Genomic DNA, 18,026 nt, shown 5'->3' on the forward strand with positions numbered 1-18,026 from the left:
CGAGGTGTTTGGATAGCAGATCCCGGGGGGGGGGGGGGGTACTCCATATAATGGCCTATACGGGGAGTCTCCGCCCGAAAGGGGTACCTTTTTCAGGCTTCAGGTATATAAAAGGGTAGGGATTTCACAAGTTTAGGTATATGAAAGGGTATGTAAATCCGTCATTTAGGTTTTTTAAAAGGGCCTTGAATTAAAATATTTCGAACAGACGCACTTTATGGCTGTATTATTTTAATTTATAAAGCGCATCCGCTCCTGGCGCATCATGAAAATGACAAGAAAACGTCCTGTTCTAAGTCTATGCCATGTCTTTTAAGTATATGAAAGGGGTACCTTTTTTCAGTAAAAGGTATACGAAAGGGGTACAATTTCTGTGAAAATGGTATATAAAAGGGTAAGGGGTAAGAGCTTGGGGCGGAGCCTCCCCGTATAAAACTTTTTTGAGTGCCCCCCCCCCCCCGGTAGCAGATGAAACACTGCCTCGAGTATTAAAAACTAATGAGTAAACGGAAGAATAAAATCGTAAAAAAACTATGCTAATTAAGACCTCCTTCACGATTATGAATTCTTTGTTTTAACTTGATGAATTATTGAGAAGATGAGAGGAAAAGAGAGTTTTCTTCCCCCCCTTTCTTAGTCAAATCCCCCAATTAAAGGCAAAGGTTTTTGGCTGAATTATAACGAACCATTCAAACAGTCCCTTCAAACGTGCGAAACAAAGTCAACGCTTCTCTTAATTCTCCCTACTGATTCCCATACTTTTCTTTTAAAATACTTATAAGAATTTGGTAGTACAGAAGAATTTGTGATCCTTTGTTATTATGTTAATTCGTAGAGACTATTGAAACTGATATCGCATTATTTATTCACTTTGCCTTGAGAATGGTGTCACGATGACGCCGAAACGTCGGCTTTTAACGTTAATATTCGCTTGTTTATGCTTTAAGAAATTTGGTAGTACATAACGAAAATGATGGGCTATCTCCTAACAGGATCCCATTGTCCGCTCCTATTGGCCTTATATATTGATTTTTCAATGAGAAATTGCATGGTGTTCAATCTCAAAAAAACGTCAGATTGATTTTCAAGTGAAATTTTGCGAAAAGTTCATGAAAAGGGGTTTGGACGGCTCGCGTCTTTTTCTATAATTGGTTAATCTGCGTGATAATTTTTCTGAATCTTTTTGAATTTTTAGTTGTTCTTTTGTGAAGATCCGTGAAGCTCTGAGTGCCAGCCAAGCCAATTTCGTACCCAAGTCTTGTTCGTTCACTGCTGAGGGCGAGTGGTGGAAGGCAAAAAGAGGAAAACTCAAGCAATGATCACCGTTGTTCGTTATTATTATTATTAACCTTAGAGACAACTTGAAAAAGATGAATTGATTATTTCAACGAAAAAGGAAAGAACAAACTGAGCGCACAACGAAAAAGTTTCTTCTGTCCTCATTGTTCTTGTCGTGGTTGTTTGCTCAAAGACATTGCGCTTGTTTTGCGCAAAAATCACCTTCGCGGTAATGCTTTAATTTTTTTAAGGGCGAGAAAATTTAAAGTAAAAGGATAGGCGAGAAGAACCGTTTTTTCGTTGGGTTCTTCTGAATTAAACAAAAAAGGAGAGATTTGTCGAGTGTAGGCCGAAACACTGGCAATTTATTATCTGAAAATGCGGTCTAAGAGCATAAACTAAAATAAAAATTAAAGCGCTTAGAAATTATCATCAGCATTAATCAAAGGCTATTAACAATTTTTTAAAGCGATACTCATAATAATCGACTTTTAGAAGAGCTGGATCTTCACTGTTCTTGATCTACTTTTTGATTATCTGTAGCTATGGCGGCAAAGCCACCATGTTTCATGTGTTTATCACAACAATGCGGCGAATCTATTGCGGCACACTTTTACTCGTACCTGACGCGCCGCGCTTTGTGGACGCAAGGAATTAATAATCATGAACACTCGAATACAATAGCTAATAAAAATTCTTGTCAATTGAGCGGCATGTTTATTCATTCATGATAAAGAAAAGCCGCGATGGCGGCAAATTTGAAAAGTGCAACGAAGTCTTTAAGAAGACTTGTGTCAGTTGCGATCAGTCATTCGAATTCGCGATCGTACGAACAACATACATCTGGAGTGAAATGGAAGCGAATCCAAGTGCTTTTAAGAATTCTGTACCATTTACAGTCAACCCAATGAAGTTTACAGAGGAATCGCCGAAGAGAAAGGCATCGTTCATGGTGGATGATATAGTTAACGTTCGTGGTCCGAACAGTTTGAATTCTCCGTGGACGGACAAATGCTTAGCTGATTCCAATCTTCGAGACAGAGTACCACAGACAAGCGAAGGGCTTCCTTTGAGTAAACAAGGTAAAAATCGCTTTGATGTTTAAGTTTCTCAATTTATAGATTAATCGAGATACGTTATAAGCTCATTTATAATCATTTAAGTGATATATAGCTTTGTAAACAAGCCAAGAGTTGAACATTCGCTACTAAAACTAAAAAGCAAATGTTCTCTTACTTTGGTCTGTTTCGACGTACCGAGTTTCATTTTTCCATGCATTTGACTTATCGTACACTTTAGTAGCTGTAGATCGAACTTATTTCGACCCGTTTCTGCCCCGCGCGTTTCTGTGCGTAGTTTTTTAAAACAGTAATTGAAACAAAAACGTTCAACGTGATAAGCGGATTAGTCTTATGACAAATTTATCATAAGAAGAACTTTGACAAACCGAAGTAACTTTAAGTTAACTAGCTTTTGCTTTGCATCATATCGTGAAAATTCGCTCTCGAAAATTTGTGTTCAGAAGTAGGGTATAACATTGAACGCATGTCTTGAAGTGTGACCAGTACTAAGTATACGTCTCTTTTGTTTTTTGGAAACTTGTATTCTATTTTGTGAAAAGTATGTCCCACAACCTTTACATATTAACTGAAATTTAGACTTAATGACATAGGGTTTTAGCCTTTCTCTACAAATTGGGTAATTGAATCTAAATCTAGTTACTATTTTCTGTACATAGATGGCCAAGAATCAAGCCCAGCTCATGTACGATCCAGCAAGTGTCGCTCGTCGTTCTCAGTGGAACAGGTGTTACAATTGGAGCGAGTGTTTGAACGACAGAAATATCTCGGCTCTAGAGACAGACAAAGGCTTGCAGAACAGCTGCAGATGACAGAAACACAGGTAAAGAAAAAGAACACTCTCATTTAAACAACTGATCTTCGTTGCTTACAAAAAGGAATTACCATTTTCCAATGACTGTTGTCAAACCAAGAGCAAAGAAAAACGCAAATAACGCAATAAAATTATTAGAAATTGAAGCTGAACAAAAATAAAACCCGTGAGCAGAAAATCGCGCTCTGTATGTAAGAATTGCGTCAGTCTGTTTGAGCGCCTTTATTTTGCACCAATAGGTCCGCACTGCGTCCAAAGGGCTGCAGTCACATTCGTCTCTGCCCGATTTACGAGCCCATGTAGATTGTTCTGTGGTGAAAATCGAAATTTGTTACTTCAGTCTTGCTACACACTCTTGGAAATTAAAAAATAGAATTTCCAAGAGATTCTTACATAAAAAATGTAATCTGTAACGAAATTCGAAAAGCGCTTTTTTATAGGGAGGTTGACTTCAGACGATAACCTAAGAGGGCTGATAATTTATCTAGAAAAAAATAAAAACATCGAGAGCTTATCACAAAGCCAGTTCAAGTCTCGAATTATCATTCCGAATATGTATTATGTTATAACTAATTTATTATTCTTAAATTTACTTATTGATAGAAGAACTTTGATTTTTATCAGGTGAAGACTTGGTTTCAAAACAGACGAATGAAAATGAAGAGAAAGCAATCCGAGGCCACTGAACGCAGAGCTAAGCTGTCCTTCCTAAACAACCTCGCTTGTAACATGCAACAGAATTACCATGGTTACCAGCCATACTACCCAGCCCAGTGCTCTCCTGCAGGCGCGCCACCTCTCCTCTGTCCAGGCCTAACTCCTCCCGAATGCTCGTGGCCGTACCAATCACCCTTGAATTTCCCGCCAAATCAGCTGGCTCCAAGGTACCTGCCGCCGCCGCCATCTTGGGAGTGCCTTCCAGAACACATGATCGATAGATGCGCCTCTCTGCTGAACGGCAGCGTGGAGGCAGAGAAAACTGAAAGACTTTCACATTTTACATGAACTTAACTGCAATTTCTTCAGTTTGAAATCAATTGCCATGCGAAGATATTTTCATTATTAAATTTGCGCTCATTACGGCATGTCAGATAATCCTATCATTGACGTAATTGTAGAAGAGATCTTGACTCATGAATATCATTCAGCATATATTCTATCTACCAGTTATTTTTGTACATATTTTGAATGATGTAATATAAAATTTTGTTGTTTTTGAAAATAAAAACTATATTTCTAGTGAAATCTGTTTATTACAGTGAGCGCGTTTTCGTGTGATCCGCTTTGAGGCGAAGTACAGACCCTAAGAAGGAATTTGACAATTTTTTTTTTAATCTCTGTTATCATCTAAGTCCTACAACTTCGGCAAAGGTGAAATTCCCAGTTTCTAACAAACACTCCAGAGGGCCTCCCGAGGGGTGGTGGGGAAGGGGTGACGGGAATGGGGGGGGGGGGGGGGGTTGTGACGACATGCTCCTTTTATTCCTTTAAAACTTTGCATTTTCTCCCTTGTTCCCCAAATGCAATGATTCCCTACAATTTTCACATAAAGTTCCCGTTAATACTGATGATAACCCTTATTCCCATGAAATAAATGACCATGTTTCCTTGTTCACAAAAAGCATTGCGAGAACCTCACTACATTGTATTCCGCGCCAGGTGAAGAACTCATTGCAAATGGAGGACAACATCCTATAAACTAGGACTGCACGAAAATAAAGTGCTTGCTAATTTTAGCGTTAGCGTTTCGGGTAATGCAACCTTTGATGACCAGGCTGGGGACTGAAAACACTAAAAATATACCTTTTCATGGCACATTGATATCGTATTAAATCATTTTCTATTTTTAAAGCATAGATATAAAACTGAAACGCGCACAAACGCGAATTTATATACCAAACGTCAAGAGAACTCAGTTAATTACGGGAATGACGTCAGAGATAAACAACGTCACAGCGAGATCGCGGGCTCGTGGTGGAAATTTGATCGAATCGAAAGATCGAACGGCGCTCGCCGTGCATGTTTGTGCTCTAACTTGCAAGGACTGCGATTTTTCCCTGGTAGAAGGATACTTTTGAGGATTATAGCTTTGGATCTGTGCTTTAAAAGGTAAAGTTCATTTCAGTATTCCCGTTCACGGTTGTAGCAGAGACTTGATTTAACTGGCATGGGTGTGTTGTTGTGCCAGAAGTTGCTGAGATGCTTGTGGAGGTTTGATGTTTGCCTGTACTTATAACACTTGTCTTCGCTTTTTTTTCTTTAAGTGTTATCATAAAAGGATAGATATTAAACGTGTAGCCACAAATCGGCTGTAGAATTGATTTCGTTTTGGTCGAGTTCTCGTTCCTGTAACATTATACTATGCTTTTTAATGTTGAATGCCCAAAGTTGCCTAGTCGGTATTGTTCGTGCATTAATCCCTATTGTAAATGATTGATAAATTTGATACAAAAATTGATTTGCTAGAGATGTAGAGCTGACAAATGGCAAAGCTTACAAATTGGGCTTTCATTTAATATATATTAAATAAGCAATCGTTCTGAAAAGTTTTTCGAGTTGTGTGTTTATTTGAATGTTGAGTATTCTCCTGTTTATCCTAACGTTTTGAAGCTTGAAATATAATTTTCCTTTCTAAAAGCAGGAGTTAATTAACTGTCTTATTGAATGCCACCTTGTTATTTGTAAAGCATGATGCTTGCATCAGCTAAAAGAAAGTGAACTATAAAGTCCAAAAAAGGAAAGTGGAAATACAATCAAGTTACTCAAATTAGAGTTTGGATTATGCTAAGCTTGTTTCGTCCTGCTACCATGGGCTTTCAGACAATTTCTGACAGAGTTTGCAAATTAAATCTGTGAACAGGAGAAATAAACAAGAATAAATAGTGATTTAATTATACACTGGAGTTGAGGTCAGGGGGTCAAGGGCTTAAGCTAGCAGTAGCTAGGGTCCTCTGTTCTTACATATTTAGCACATATTCTGGCCTATATGATTCCTTGGCCTTGCTTGCGACAAGCTATTGGTAGATTAATGACAAACTTTACTAATCAAATTTACTAATCAGTTTGCTATCAGAACACTAATGAATCTGCCCAAGACAACTCCATATGGCGATCTACTTAAGATGGTAAACATTAAGTCCCTGGAGCATCGCAGATACACGCAAGCCCTAATCCTCCTTTATAAATCTTTATTTATTACGGGGCCAAGCTACATCAAGGAATTGTTCTCATTGCGTTCTAGCAATTATGATCTAAGAGGCTATTGTAAGCTTAATCAGCCTGCTTTTAAATCAAAGTTTTTACATAAATCTTATCGCTACATAACTTCATGTTTATGGAACAATTACCTGAGAATATAAGAGGAGCGTCCTCTCTTAGAATTTTTAAAAATTTACTGAACAATGTTAACCTGACCACCGAGGCCAACTGCTGCTGTAATCTTTGTATCGATTACCGGTAGTTTACATTTTTAAATTTTATTGTCTACGTAGTTTTTAAATTTTTATAGTCTAGTTTTTAAATTTTAATTTTATAGTCTAATTTTTGTATTTTTATTGAATAGATAATCATATTTAAATTTTTTACATTGTAACTTTTAGAATACACGTTCACTTTTAAACGAGCCCCAGGCTCATTGGTGACATGTGTTTAAATAAAGTACTACTACTACTACTACTACTAACTTGTGAAACAATTTTTTTCACCTAGTGGTACCTTTAATTGTAAATGACAATGGATAAGTGCTGAAGCATTGTCAGAGAAAAGTCCCGGGGGGGGGGGGTACTCCATATAATGGCCTATACGGGGAGGCTCCGCCCGAAAGGGGTACCTTTTTCAGGCTTCAGGTATATAAAAGGATAGGGATTTCACAAGTTTAGGTATATGAAAGGGTATGTAAATCCGTGTTTTAGGGTTTTAAAAGGGCCTTGAATTAAAATATTTCGAACAGACGCACTTTATGACTGTATTATTTTAATTTATAAAGCGCAGCATGAAAATGACAAGAAAACGTCCTGTTCTAAGTCTATGCCATGTCTTTTAGGTATATGAAAGGGGTACCTTTTTTCAGTAAAAGGTATACGAAAGGGGTACAATTTCTGTAAAAATGGTATATAAAAGGGTAAGGGGTAAGAGCTTGGGGCGGAGCCTCCCCGTACAAAACTTTTTTTGAGTGCCCCCCCCGGGAGAAAAGTGTCAAATTTAAAATAAAATATTAAATATAGTTTATTGATAGGTTTTATTGATGTTCTTTATATTTTGGATCAACTTCAGAACTATTCACCATGTCGGATGAGGATCGCATGAGATCAGAAATTACAAGAATGCAGATGAGAGGAGATGAACTGACAGACCAGGTACAACGACTCACTGTTTTTGTTTTTTAATTCATGTATATGTCTATTTCACAAAGAAGGAAAACATATTATTGTATATGGGATATGTGTAATGTGTTTTGTCATTTTAGAAGGTTTTACTGAAGTAAGGTTCTATGTAGGCAGCGATTTGTAAACATGTATGGTTCCTATTTTTGCTTTTGTATTTGATTTTGCTGACATGCCATAAAAGTCTATATAGTTACATCAGTAACCCATAAGGGTTGAAACGTGTAATGCGCGCGCACAGCGTTTGAATATTCATTTTGCTAAGTACCATATTTGGAAACACGAAGAATTTGTACATGAATGCTTTATACACGTAATGGCACACGCAGCTTAATTTTTGGTTTTGCGATTAGTTGCTTGAATTTCGACCTAAACGCCGTAGATTTCTTACAGAAACTGAAAAAATTCATTAAGTGTATCGAAGCGAAGTTCTCCAGACTACTTTATAAAGATGAAACAGGAAAATTTAACTAAATTTAACTTTATTCAACCAAGTTTGTTTAAAAACAAGATTACGCCATCGAGCGCGAGCTAGCGCGTGCTGTGAATTTAATCCAACTATAGTAATTTTTATTGGTTAAATGTTTCTCATGATTTTCCAAATATGGTACTTAGTGTAAACGAGTGTGCAAACGCTTTGTACAATGCGAATCATAGGGAGTTACACGTTTCAACCCTTATGGGTTTCTGGTTACATAAATTATGTACTTTTCTTTTTCACCAGTCCCTGGAAAGTACACGTCGTATGTTACAACTGTCTGAGGAGGTGAGTAATATACAGCAAGCCTGCAAATAAAAACCTGTCATCAGACAATAACTATTATTGTAAAATTCATTAATAATTCATGAGGGTGCAAACCAATCCCAGCACAGTATTCAGATCACATGTACACAACTGTAAACCCCAATACAAATCAGACAAAAGAATTAACTTTTGATACAAACTCCTGCTCAGCTAATTAGTATTTATTAACTTTTGATACAGATCTCTACTGATTCGCATAACAATACTTTTCATTCAATTTATTGTTTTCATTTCACAAGTAGAATAAAATATTCGCGTCCGATCTGTATGGCAGTTTACAATGGCTCGCCTAGCGACTCGCCATTGTAAACGCCCATACAGATCTCCCGCTCATATTTTATCTACTACTTGTAAAATTCATTAAATATTCATGCGGGTGCAAACCAATTCCAGTACCATATTCAGATCACATGTACACAACTGTAAACCCCAATACAAATCAAACAATAGAATTAACTTTTGATACAAACTCCTGCTTAGCTAATTAGTATTCATTAACTTTTGATACAGATCTCTACTGATTCGCATAACAATACTTTGCATTCAATTTATAGTTTTCATTTCACAAGTAGAATAAAATATTCGCGTCCGATCTGTATGGGCGTTTACAATGGCGAGCCGATAGGCGAGCCATTGTAAACGCCCGTACAGATCTCCCGCTCATATTTTATCTACTACTTAAAGGAGAAGCGGTGACCAAATGGTTAGTGGCTTGGATTCCGGAACAAGCAGACTAGGATTAAAGGAGCTATGTCACAGAGATTTTGCAGAGTTTTAGTCTTAATTGTTCTGAAATTAGTGAAAAACATCATCTTTGAACATCTAAAGGAAGATATAACCTTAATTTTGGGATAGAAATCAAGCTACGACTCTAAATATCGACTTTTTACTATAGGGTAGGCGCTTATTCGAGGTTGGGCGCATAATTGAATAAATACGGTATCAATAATAAGTTTTGTTAACAAATTTAATTTGTTTTTTTAATAGACCCAAGAGGTGGGAATTAAAACATTGGTGACACTAGATGAACAAGGAGAACAGTTAGACAGGGTGGAAGAAAACTTAGATCAGATCAACGTCGACATGAAGGAAGCAGAAAAGAATTTGACAGGGCTTGAAAAGTGCTGTGGACTGTGTGTCTGTCCTGGGAGAAGGTAATGTCAAGGGCGTAGCAAGGGGGTGTTTTGGGGTGCCCCTTACACCCGCTTTGTGAGAAATTTTTTAGTCAACAATATACAAACCCTATTATTTCACTTTTAGTAAAGCACAACATGGTTGTCGACATGACAATCTGGTAAGTACCCTGGGTGTGACACAGTGTGACTCCCCCCCCCCCCCCCCCTTGAAAAAATCGTAGCTGCACCCCTGAATGTCAACATACAATGAAGTATCTAGCTAAACAAAATTTTTACCAGGCATTTTGTTGAGTTTGGAGGCTGGACTTTATGTTTGGTCATTAATTTTGCAGACATGCATGTTATGTCCCTGGGTGGGTACCAGTCCCATTGATGGCCCTGGATTAGCCCCTTAGAGTAGCACATTCATTTGAGGTTTTAATGTCAACAAAACTTTATGTGATTGTGTTTTTTTCTCAGGCGGAAGAATTTTGAGAAAAATGAAAAATACAAGAAAGCCTTTAAGAGTAATGATGATGGAGTTATTGCAACACAGCCTGGTTAGTATTAATTTTAATGTTATAGCGCAATTATAGCTTCTCATCAAGTTTATTCTGTGGTATTGGGGCTCAGTGACCCAATGGATCCCAAGATTAGTTCTGGCTGCACATACCACTTAGCCCATTTTGTATTTGCAACATACCGTATATAGAAACTATTGATGTTATAAATCTAACACACAAATTATTTGTAATAATTGCATGAATGTGATTGAAAGAAAATAACATGGAGGAAAATACCTGGAGTATGCAAAACAAAGTCTAACTTGAATTGGAGAGAAATATTTTATACCCCGTTTATATGTTGTGGATTAAATTTATGAGGGTCTATTATAGAGGATCATACATTTCCTATACTGCAAACTGCTTTTGTTCTTTCCTAAAAACCAAAACAGCCATAATTAATTTCTTGACCATAAACTGCCAGATAAATATGAATGTACCCGCAAACCGTCACGGGTTGTCACAAAGTGCGAAGTAGTGAGGTTTGCAATCCATTCCAGTTAGCCTAAATAGCACTTCGGTTAGCCTAAATGGCATTTCGGTTAGCCTAAATAGCATTTCGATAAGCCTTAAATGGCACTCCAGTTAGCCTAAATAGCATTCTGGTTAGCCTAAACAGCATCCCAGTTAGCTTAGGTAACTTGCGGTTAGCCTTTTTATTGGGATTAGGGATTTCTGCCTCACATGCCTTGCTGCCTTGCACATTTGTAAGACTCAACAACACTCAAAATTGGCTTAAACTGCCAGACCACCAGTATAATAGATAGGCCCTCATTTATCTTTGGTTTAAATTTTTATCTTAAATTTTTTATCTTTGGTTTAAGTTTTTAAACCAGTTTGATTTTAATTTTTTATTGTCTAATCTTTATTATTATAATATGAAACAAAGGAAAATTAAAACCAAACAAGAAAATTTTAAAGAGAGATATTAAATTAGAACCACAGCACATACATCTAGACCTCTTTAGGAGCCTAGCTACCATTTATTTTGTTATCCATTTCATGCTGCATTCCTTTATCTCCCAGGTGTCAGGTATCAGCAAGATGGAAACCGGGGAGAAGCTCCTAAAACTGGCTACATACAAAGGTAAATGTTTACATTGTTTTCATTTGAAGAACATTTAGTCACTTTATTCCCACATGCAAATGCTTTCTATGCATAGACATCTTCTTTTTGTAGGGATAATTTTTGTACCATAAAATTTTTTGAGGGATGCAATCAACTTAGTGTTGCAGACCACTTTAATTTGAAAGAATGTTGCTCTTAGAATTGATTCTAAAAGCAATGTTTTCTCAAATTAAAGTGGTCCATAAAGATGACACATTGTATTAAAAAACCATGATGATTATTTATTGAATAGCATGTGATATAATATTTAATTACATGTGAAAAACAAGGCCTTTGTGGAGTAAGTGAGTGAGTAAATTAGGTTTTCGAATGGAACATTCATGAGAGACATACACATTGTATTATGGTCACTTGGTGATGCAGAAACTATAAATATATACCCACCTGACAAACTTCCAGACTCACAAATCAGTTTCCTGCCAGTGTACTAAAAGTTTCTAAAAACATTATAATTTTATATGATTTATAACTAGTAATACGTGACTCGCAGGCCCTCGCGAAGCTCTGGGTTATTGTTGCCTAGTAACGGACAAAATACAGCAGAAAGAATACAAACAGAAACTGAACAACAACTAACTGCACGATTACAGAGACTTCGACAAAATACCGCGGACAGAATACAAACAGAAACTGAACAACAAGAAACTGCACGATTACAGAGACCTCAACAAAATACAGCAGACCGAATACAAACAGAAACTGAACAACAACGAACTGCACGATTACAGAGACTTCGACAAAATACAGCAGACAGAATACAAACAGAAACTGAACAACAACGAACTGCACGATTACAGAGACCTTGACAAAATACAGCAGACAGAATACAAACAGCAACTGAACAACAACGAACTGCACGATTACAGAGACTTCGACAAAATGCCGCGGATAGAATACAAACAGAAGCTGAAGACACAAGAATACAGAGATTACAATTACTGAGACAAAATTATACAGACAGACTTTTAGTAGAATCAACTGAACAGCTACAGGATAGATTACAATTAAGAAGGGAAAGTGATGCAGCGCGCTTACAATTAGAATCGGAGGAGGAGAGAAATATTCGATTACAGTCTGCTCGAGAAAATAGTGCCACGCGTATTACAGCAACAGCAACAGGAACTAAACAGAGATGATTATCTTTCCAATGGATGGAGAAATCACGATCAGCCTTAACATCAGCAACAATGGGTTCAGAACGAAATGGCAAATTTTCATACAACAATGAACAGTTTTCAACACCAGCAGTTTATAGCCTAAATAGGCGTTGAGGGAGTATTATGTGGAAATCAGTGTTATTTTAATCTGAAAAGAAAAACGATAAAAATGAAAGGCTCAGGATTCAAACCCACAAAAAAAAAATTATAATAAAAAAAAAAAACCCTAGCCGGATTCGAACCCCCGCCCTCAGTCCCGAAGATCTGATTTCAAGTTCGATGCCTGACACCATTAGGCCACCAGCGCACGGCCGTGTGACGTCATTTCCGCCACACACCAAGCTCACAAATAAATAAATATATATATATGACCGTAAACTCCACACGAGATTTCATCCCGCCTGAGCCCTTTGAGGGACAAAATTATACACCCCGCTACGCTCGGCCTTCAGCCTCGCTTCGCGAGGAATAAATACTTATTTGATGACACCTCAATGGGGCTTAACAGGGCCAGTGTGAACAAACTCTGAAACAGATATTTCATTAAATGAACATTTATAACATGTAAAGTGAAATGGCAACTTGGATAAGTGAAAGTAAATGAAGAAGCGTTCTCAAGTTGAATACTCGGAAAAAAGATTTTCCGAGTTCCCCCAACGGGAGTCGAACCCGTGACCTTCCAGAATACCGGTTGGACGCTCTAACCACTGAGCGTTGCCATTTCACTTAACATATATCCACATTTATCATTTCGACATATTGAGCCTTGCAGATATGGCAGGACATGTGTCACACATATAAGAACCTAGTATATGACCTCGCTCACCACAAGTCTCCCATAGCTTAGTGGTTAGAGCGTCCAACCGGTATTCTGGAAGGTCATGGGTTCGACTCCCGTTGGGGGAACTCGGAAAATCTTTTTTCCGAGTATTCAACTTGAGAACGCTTCTTCATTTAATTTATAACATGGTTAAAAATCCCAACTGGCAGGTCGAGGGAGGTCTACCAGTTGGCTATTTACAACCATGACCAAGGAGTCAAACTCAAGACTACTAAGAACAACACTGGGAATTGATTAGAACAGGACTTGAACTCTTGACCTTCGGAAATTTGAGTCTGGCTGTCTAACCACTCGGCCACGCTGCCCCCACTAACGCAGCTTCATTAATTTTGTAAAATGTTTTGTAGGATAACTGAAGATGATAGAGAAGATGAAATGGATGAAAACCTTGGGTGCGTAAAATAAAAGTTAAGCGCAAACTAGCTACTAACTGCAGTTTTCTCTTTTGGATTTGTAAGTTTATGGAATAATCTTTCTCTTAGTTATTTTTGTTCTGACTTTGTTGTGTTTTTTACAGACAAGTGTCTAACATTGTTGGTAACTTGAAATCAATGGCAATGGACATGGGAAATGAGATTGACACTCAGAACAGACAGCTGGATCGTATCAATGCAAAGGTAATGCCGCCCGTCATGTGCATTGTTCAAACTAGGCTCATTGGGCTTGTCATCCAATCAAAAAAGAGGAATTAAGATTGTGCAATTATACCTTAAAATTATGGTTATAAGCACCCCTGGTTATAGGCCCATCTACCTGGAAACAAAAAAATACATCCAGTTAACTTATAAGCTCCCCCCGCCCCCTGGATATATGCCCCCCCCCCCAGGGCTAAATGTTGCTTTATTATGACTTTTTAACTTAAAAACAACACTGGCATGACTCATTTCAAAATGTTTTTTTTATTCTGCTTATAACCCCCCCCCCCCCACCCCTGGATATAAGCCCCTCTGTTTGTAAGCCTATACCTAAAACCTCTTTACAAAGTTGTATAAGCCCAGGACTTACAACCAGAATTTCACGATATGCCTGTTCCTAACTAGCGCCCAGTTGTTCAAAGGGGGAATAATGTTATCCACCGGTTAAATTACTATCCGATGGACAGCCCAGTTTGTTTTTTAACACTTATCTACCATGTTGTGTTTTATCCAGTGGAAAGCATTATCCACCCTTTTAACAACTGTACCCAGGTGGATAAATAGGCACTGGCAACACTGTTAGGGCAACCTAACAAGAATGCTGTCAGTAGTCTATCCATCATGGGTGTAGCAATAATCCTATAGATTTAGTTCATCCTATGGAAACAGCAGGTTAAAGGGCCTTAGTCAGCCACGCCTTTGTTTTTGTTTACACACTTGAGTTTCCGTATTACATTACATTATGTGGAGTGTGTCTTAACTTAAGAGATCACTGTGAAACTGCTTAAAGTAATTAAATGTCAGACTTCAAGTACTGGTAACACAACTTACAGACAACAAGATTTTGCTTTGCCATACAATTTTTATAATTTTGGTGGTATTAGAAATGTCCCCCTGAAGAAGGCAGCATTGCCGAAACGTCGGGAATAGTTTTTTTGACTACAGCATAGTATTTACATTTTTTTTCATTTATACATTCATCACCTACGCTGCGCAGGGTTTCAAATTTTTATCACTATGGTCTTTTAAGGCCAGGTGTGTCCTGGTACCCTAGGTGTAAGCCATCTGTAGGCTTATAAGACAGACTTCTCTGTGAGCAAATTATCCAAATAATTGCTAGTCGTGAAAAAAAATGGTCAAGCCCCTTAAACTGACCTAATGTTGTGTTTCTATCGTAGGCTGAAGCAAATGATCTCCGAATTCAACAGGCAAATACACGAGCAAGGGATATCTTAAGAAACTGCTGAATCGCACTGGCCTTGCCGATGTTCTTTAGTCTTTAATTGCCAAATAATAATAAGCACTAATAGGTCTGACTTCTTTAACTGGTCTGACTTGTTTGACTGGTTTGACTGGCTTTTTGTTAAAGCCTGCCTGTGAATAGGTATTCTGCGAATTCATTCGACATATATAACTGGGAATATTTTACAGTGTCAAATAGCAAATGGAAAAAAAAGAACACTTGTTCATTCAACACACATTTTTAGGTTATTATGTAATAGACTGTGAAATTATAGCCCTACACACTGTAACACAAGTACTTTTGTTTCTTTTTGCTCTGCTGGTGGCTGTGATGTCTTTGAATCTTTTTTTATGCTCAAAAGAAAAATGCAACAGTTGAGAGCAGCATCTATAATGTTACCAGAAAAAAAAAAAACAGATTTCTTTGTTACCATGATCAATTGGGCAGATTGTTCCCATCTACAATATTTTTCTTTGCTGTGAGCAAGGTTACATAATTGGTCATTTTAAATAATTAGATGACAACAATGACATTGTGTTATTTCTCTGTATATATTGTATGACCACATTCTTGTAGTTTCATTGGTATCACATTATCTGAGATAAGAAGATTTAGTTTTGTCAAAATAAAATAATTTTACACAGTGTTAACTGGTAATCTGACTTGAGGATGTGGGTGTACAGTAGGGGTGGGGTAGGTAAGGTAAAAGTAAGGTCTCCCAGGAGGGTGGAGTAGGGAGGGCGTTGAACTTAATTTAGTCCAACGTTCAACATGAAAACTCTCTTCGCCGTTTTCAAACATTTTCTTTAGTCCCACTTGGGAGAATTTGGATGTCAGTCATGAAGTTTTTCTTGGGGTAATCAGGAGCTCAATTCTTATAACCTGCCTGCTTGAAGTTATTATAGAAAGGTTAAGAGAATTTTGTAGTCAGTCAGTTATAAGTATGAAAGGATTTAAGGTTCGTCTTTATCTTCTGGGCATCGTTGTTTGTAAGCCAATTAACATTAATGCAGGATTTACCTCAGGTTTTTTTAAAAGTGCTCTTCCATGTTAATATTTTTGTGGAGATTGACATTAGGCAAGTCAAAATTGAGAGACAAGACTTAGTTTTGAAAAGAAAAACTCAGCAAAAAGTTACAAAACTGAAATCAAAATTTAGCCATATCATAGATTAACTAATTATTGTGCTTTGAACTACCCGGTCCTCGACCTGTATTATCTGGACACAGTTGTTCAAAAGCTGATAAATGTTAATCCAGGATTAAAGTTAATCAAGGTGTTAAATTATTTTGTTTAGAAGTGTTTTTCATATCTAAACATATATGCCTTGTCTAGTTTGAGTTTGAAGTTAGCCAAAGTCAAAACTGAATAACAGAAATATATAAACAATAAACATCACTTAAAATTTATAAAACTCAACTTCGCCCAAATCCTGGATAAGCATAATCCTTCCTTGAACAACCAGACCCTGGAAAACAGTAGCTGCACCTGGCTCCCTTCCGTAGGTCAAAAAGTCTATGTCGCAAACAGTGCATCTTGAAAAGAGGGTCTGAACAGGAGATGGGGGGTATAAATCCCATTTCCCAGCCCAGATTTTGCGCAAATCCCATTTTCCAGCCTGTTGTTTACCCAAATCCCAGTCCCAGTTGCATTGTTTTTTTTGTTTTTGATTCCCAGTCCCAGTGACCCAAATCCCATTTCCCCAGTTAAAATTTGCCCAAACCCTGGTTCCCATTTTACCCCTTCAGGCCCCTCTGAAAAATTTCACTTGATATATATTTTTTTCTAGTTCGTTATTGACAGTCTATCTCAATTTTCCCCAATTTTAACCATTCTTTCCCGTTTTGGTTCATTGTTATTGTCTTTTGGGTGTGTTACTGCCTTGGTGAACAATAGTTTTAAGGTTTGCTACAATTAGAAGGTAATTATGACATTGCATCTTTGAACAGACACCTCTATTATCAGGAGGGAACTTCCTGAATGTGCATGCACTTAATTTGTTTAGTACATGTAATGAATACTTTTATCAACATGATCAATAAACACCGCCTTTTTTTTCGTACATTTCAAGGGCGTTATTTGATCTGCTATTTCTTCTTTGAATATGCATGTATGGAGATATATTTCTTTTAATGTTAGTTCTGGGAATTTATTAAGACAATATCGCCTAGTTGATAATTTTTTTTTATTTTCATCACATGCTTGACAATGAAATGTAATGTTGATTGTTAGAAGCAAATTGCAAGTAGTTCCTTTTGGAGATGAAATTCAAGTATAGCCAACGCTGCCGACCCAGACCGCTCTAAATCGAACGCGGATGTGAATGAACAAGCACGAAGCCTAAGCGACTGGTTACGAGTGCGTGAGATGCGAGGACACTGTACTGGTTACGAGCGAAAGCGCGAGGGTCCATGGGAAACGCAGGCGAGTCGTGATTCCTTTCAGCTTCCCTTCTTCCATTGGGCGCCTCGCCGATTTGCAAAATGTGAGGGAGACGTCTTTAGGCGCATTCACAATTTATGACCGTTTTCAAAAATTAAAAATACGATAATCGTAAGTGAAGTTGACAGAGATCTTTGAGATGTTTGAAGACAAGTTAAAAGTTGAATTTTCGTTAATTAATGTGAAGAGTTGAACTGACGTGACCTGTTTATCAGCGGTGAAAATACCGACATGTCAGAAACTTATTTTTGCCGCAATTCTACCTACGGAGTGTTGTGGGTTCTAGCGGTAGATAATTCTTGTACGTACCTAAATAAATTAAGAGGGAAAATATTCAAAGCACGAACGCTGTGGCGTATACAAGATTACCCACAGTTCTTCTGCGCGTCCCGGCCTGCTGTTTCGGTTTTTAGGGCGTTTTTTCAATTTTGTTCAAAATTAAACTGCGATGTTTTCGGTTTTGAAAATGATTTTCTAGCCTAAGTTCATTTAGATGATCGAGGAAAATCACAATCTGCGGCATCAGGCCGCAATTAAATCCCT

The 18,026-nt window shown here is 37.6% G+C and overlaps 2 protein-coding genes across 2 annotated transcripts; both read left to right on the top strand.

The window, feature by feature from the left end:
- Nucleotides 1-2,131: 2,131 nt before the first annotated feature.
- On the top strand, nt 2,132-4,176 carry LOC144630952 (homeobox protein ceh-30-like). Its single transcript, XM_078489309.1, has 3 exons — nt 2,132-2,360; nt 3,017-3,180; nt 3,775-4,176. Exons 1-3 carry the CDS (start codon nt 2,132-2,134, stop codon nt 4,174-4,176), a joined length of 795 nt encoding a protein of 264 aa, XP_078345435.1.
- Nucleotides 4,177-5,150: 974 nt separating this feature from the next.
- On the top strand, nt 5,151-15,687 carry LOC144629448 (synaptosomal-associated protein 25-like). Its single transcript, XM_078487652.1, has 9 exons — nt 5,151-5,280; nt 7,444-7,526; nt 8,278-8,319; nt 9,346-9,512; nt 9,954-10,033; nt 11,063-11,123; nt 13,511-13,555; nt 13,681-13,780; nt 14,977-15,687. Exons 2-9 carry the CDS (start codon nt 7,455-7,457, stop codon nt 15,043-15,045), a joined length of 636 nt encoding a protein of 211 aa, XP_078343778.1. The 5' UTR covers nt 5,151-5,280; nt 7,444-7,454; the 3' UTR covers nt 15,046-15,687.
- The last annotated feature ends 2,339 nt before the right edge of the window (nt 15,688-18,026 follow it).

Source organism: Oculina patagonica, chromosome 11, assembly GCF_052425735.1.
Source record: "Oculina patagonica isolate OP01 chromosome 11, crgOcupat, whole genome shotgun sequence".
NCBI classification, from domain to species: domain Eukaryota; kingdom Metazoa; phylum Cnidaria; class Anthozoa; order Scleractinia; family Oculinidae; genus Oculina; species Oculina patagonica.

Coding starts and splice junctions, on each gene's coding strand:
- LOC144629448 (XM_078487652.1), top strand. CDS start 7,455: ATGTCGGATGAGGATCGCATGAGATCAGAAATTACAAGAATGCAGATG. Junction 9,513..9,953: donor TGTGTCTGTCCTGGGAGAAG/GTAATGTCAAGG, acceptor TTTTTTTCTCAG/GCGGAAGAATTTTGAGAAAA. Junction 13,781..14,976: donor TGGATCGTATCAATGCAAAG/GTAATGCCGCCC, acceptor TTTCTATCGTAG/GCTGAAGCAAATGATCTCCG.
- LOC144630952 (XM_078489309.1), top strand. CDS start 2,132: ATGGAAGCGAATCCAAGTGCTTTTAAGAATTCTGTACCATTTACAGTC. Junction 2,361..3,016: donor GCTTCCTTTGAGTAAACAAG/GTAAAAATCGCT, acceptor TTCTGTACATAG/ATGGCCAAGAATCAAGCCCA. Junction 3,181..3,774: donor TGCAGATGACAGAAACACAG/GTAAAGAAAAAG, acceptor ACTTATTGATAG/AAGAACTTTGATTTTTATCA.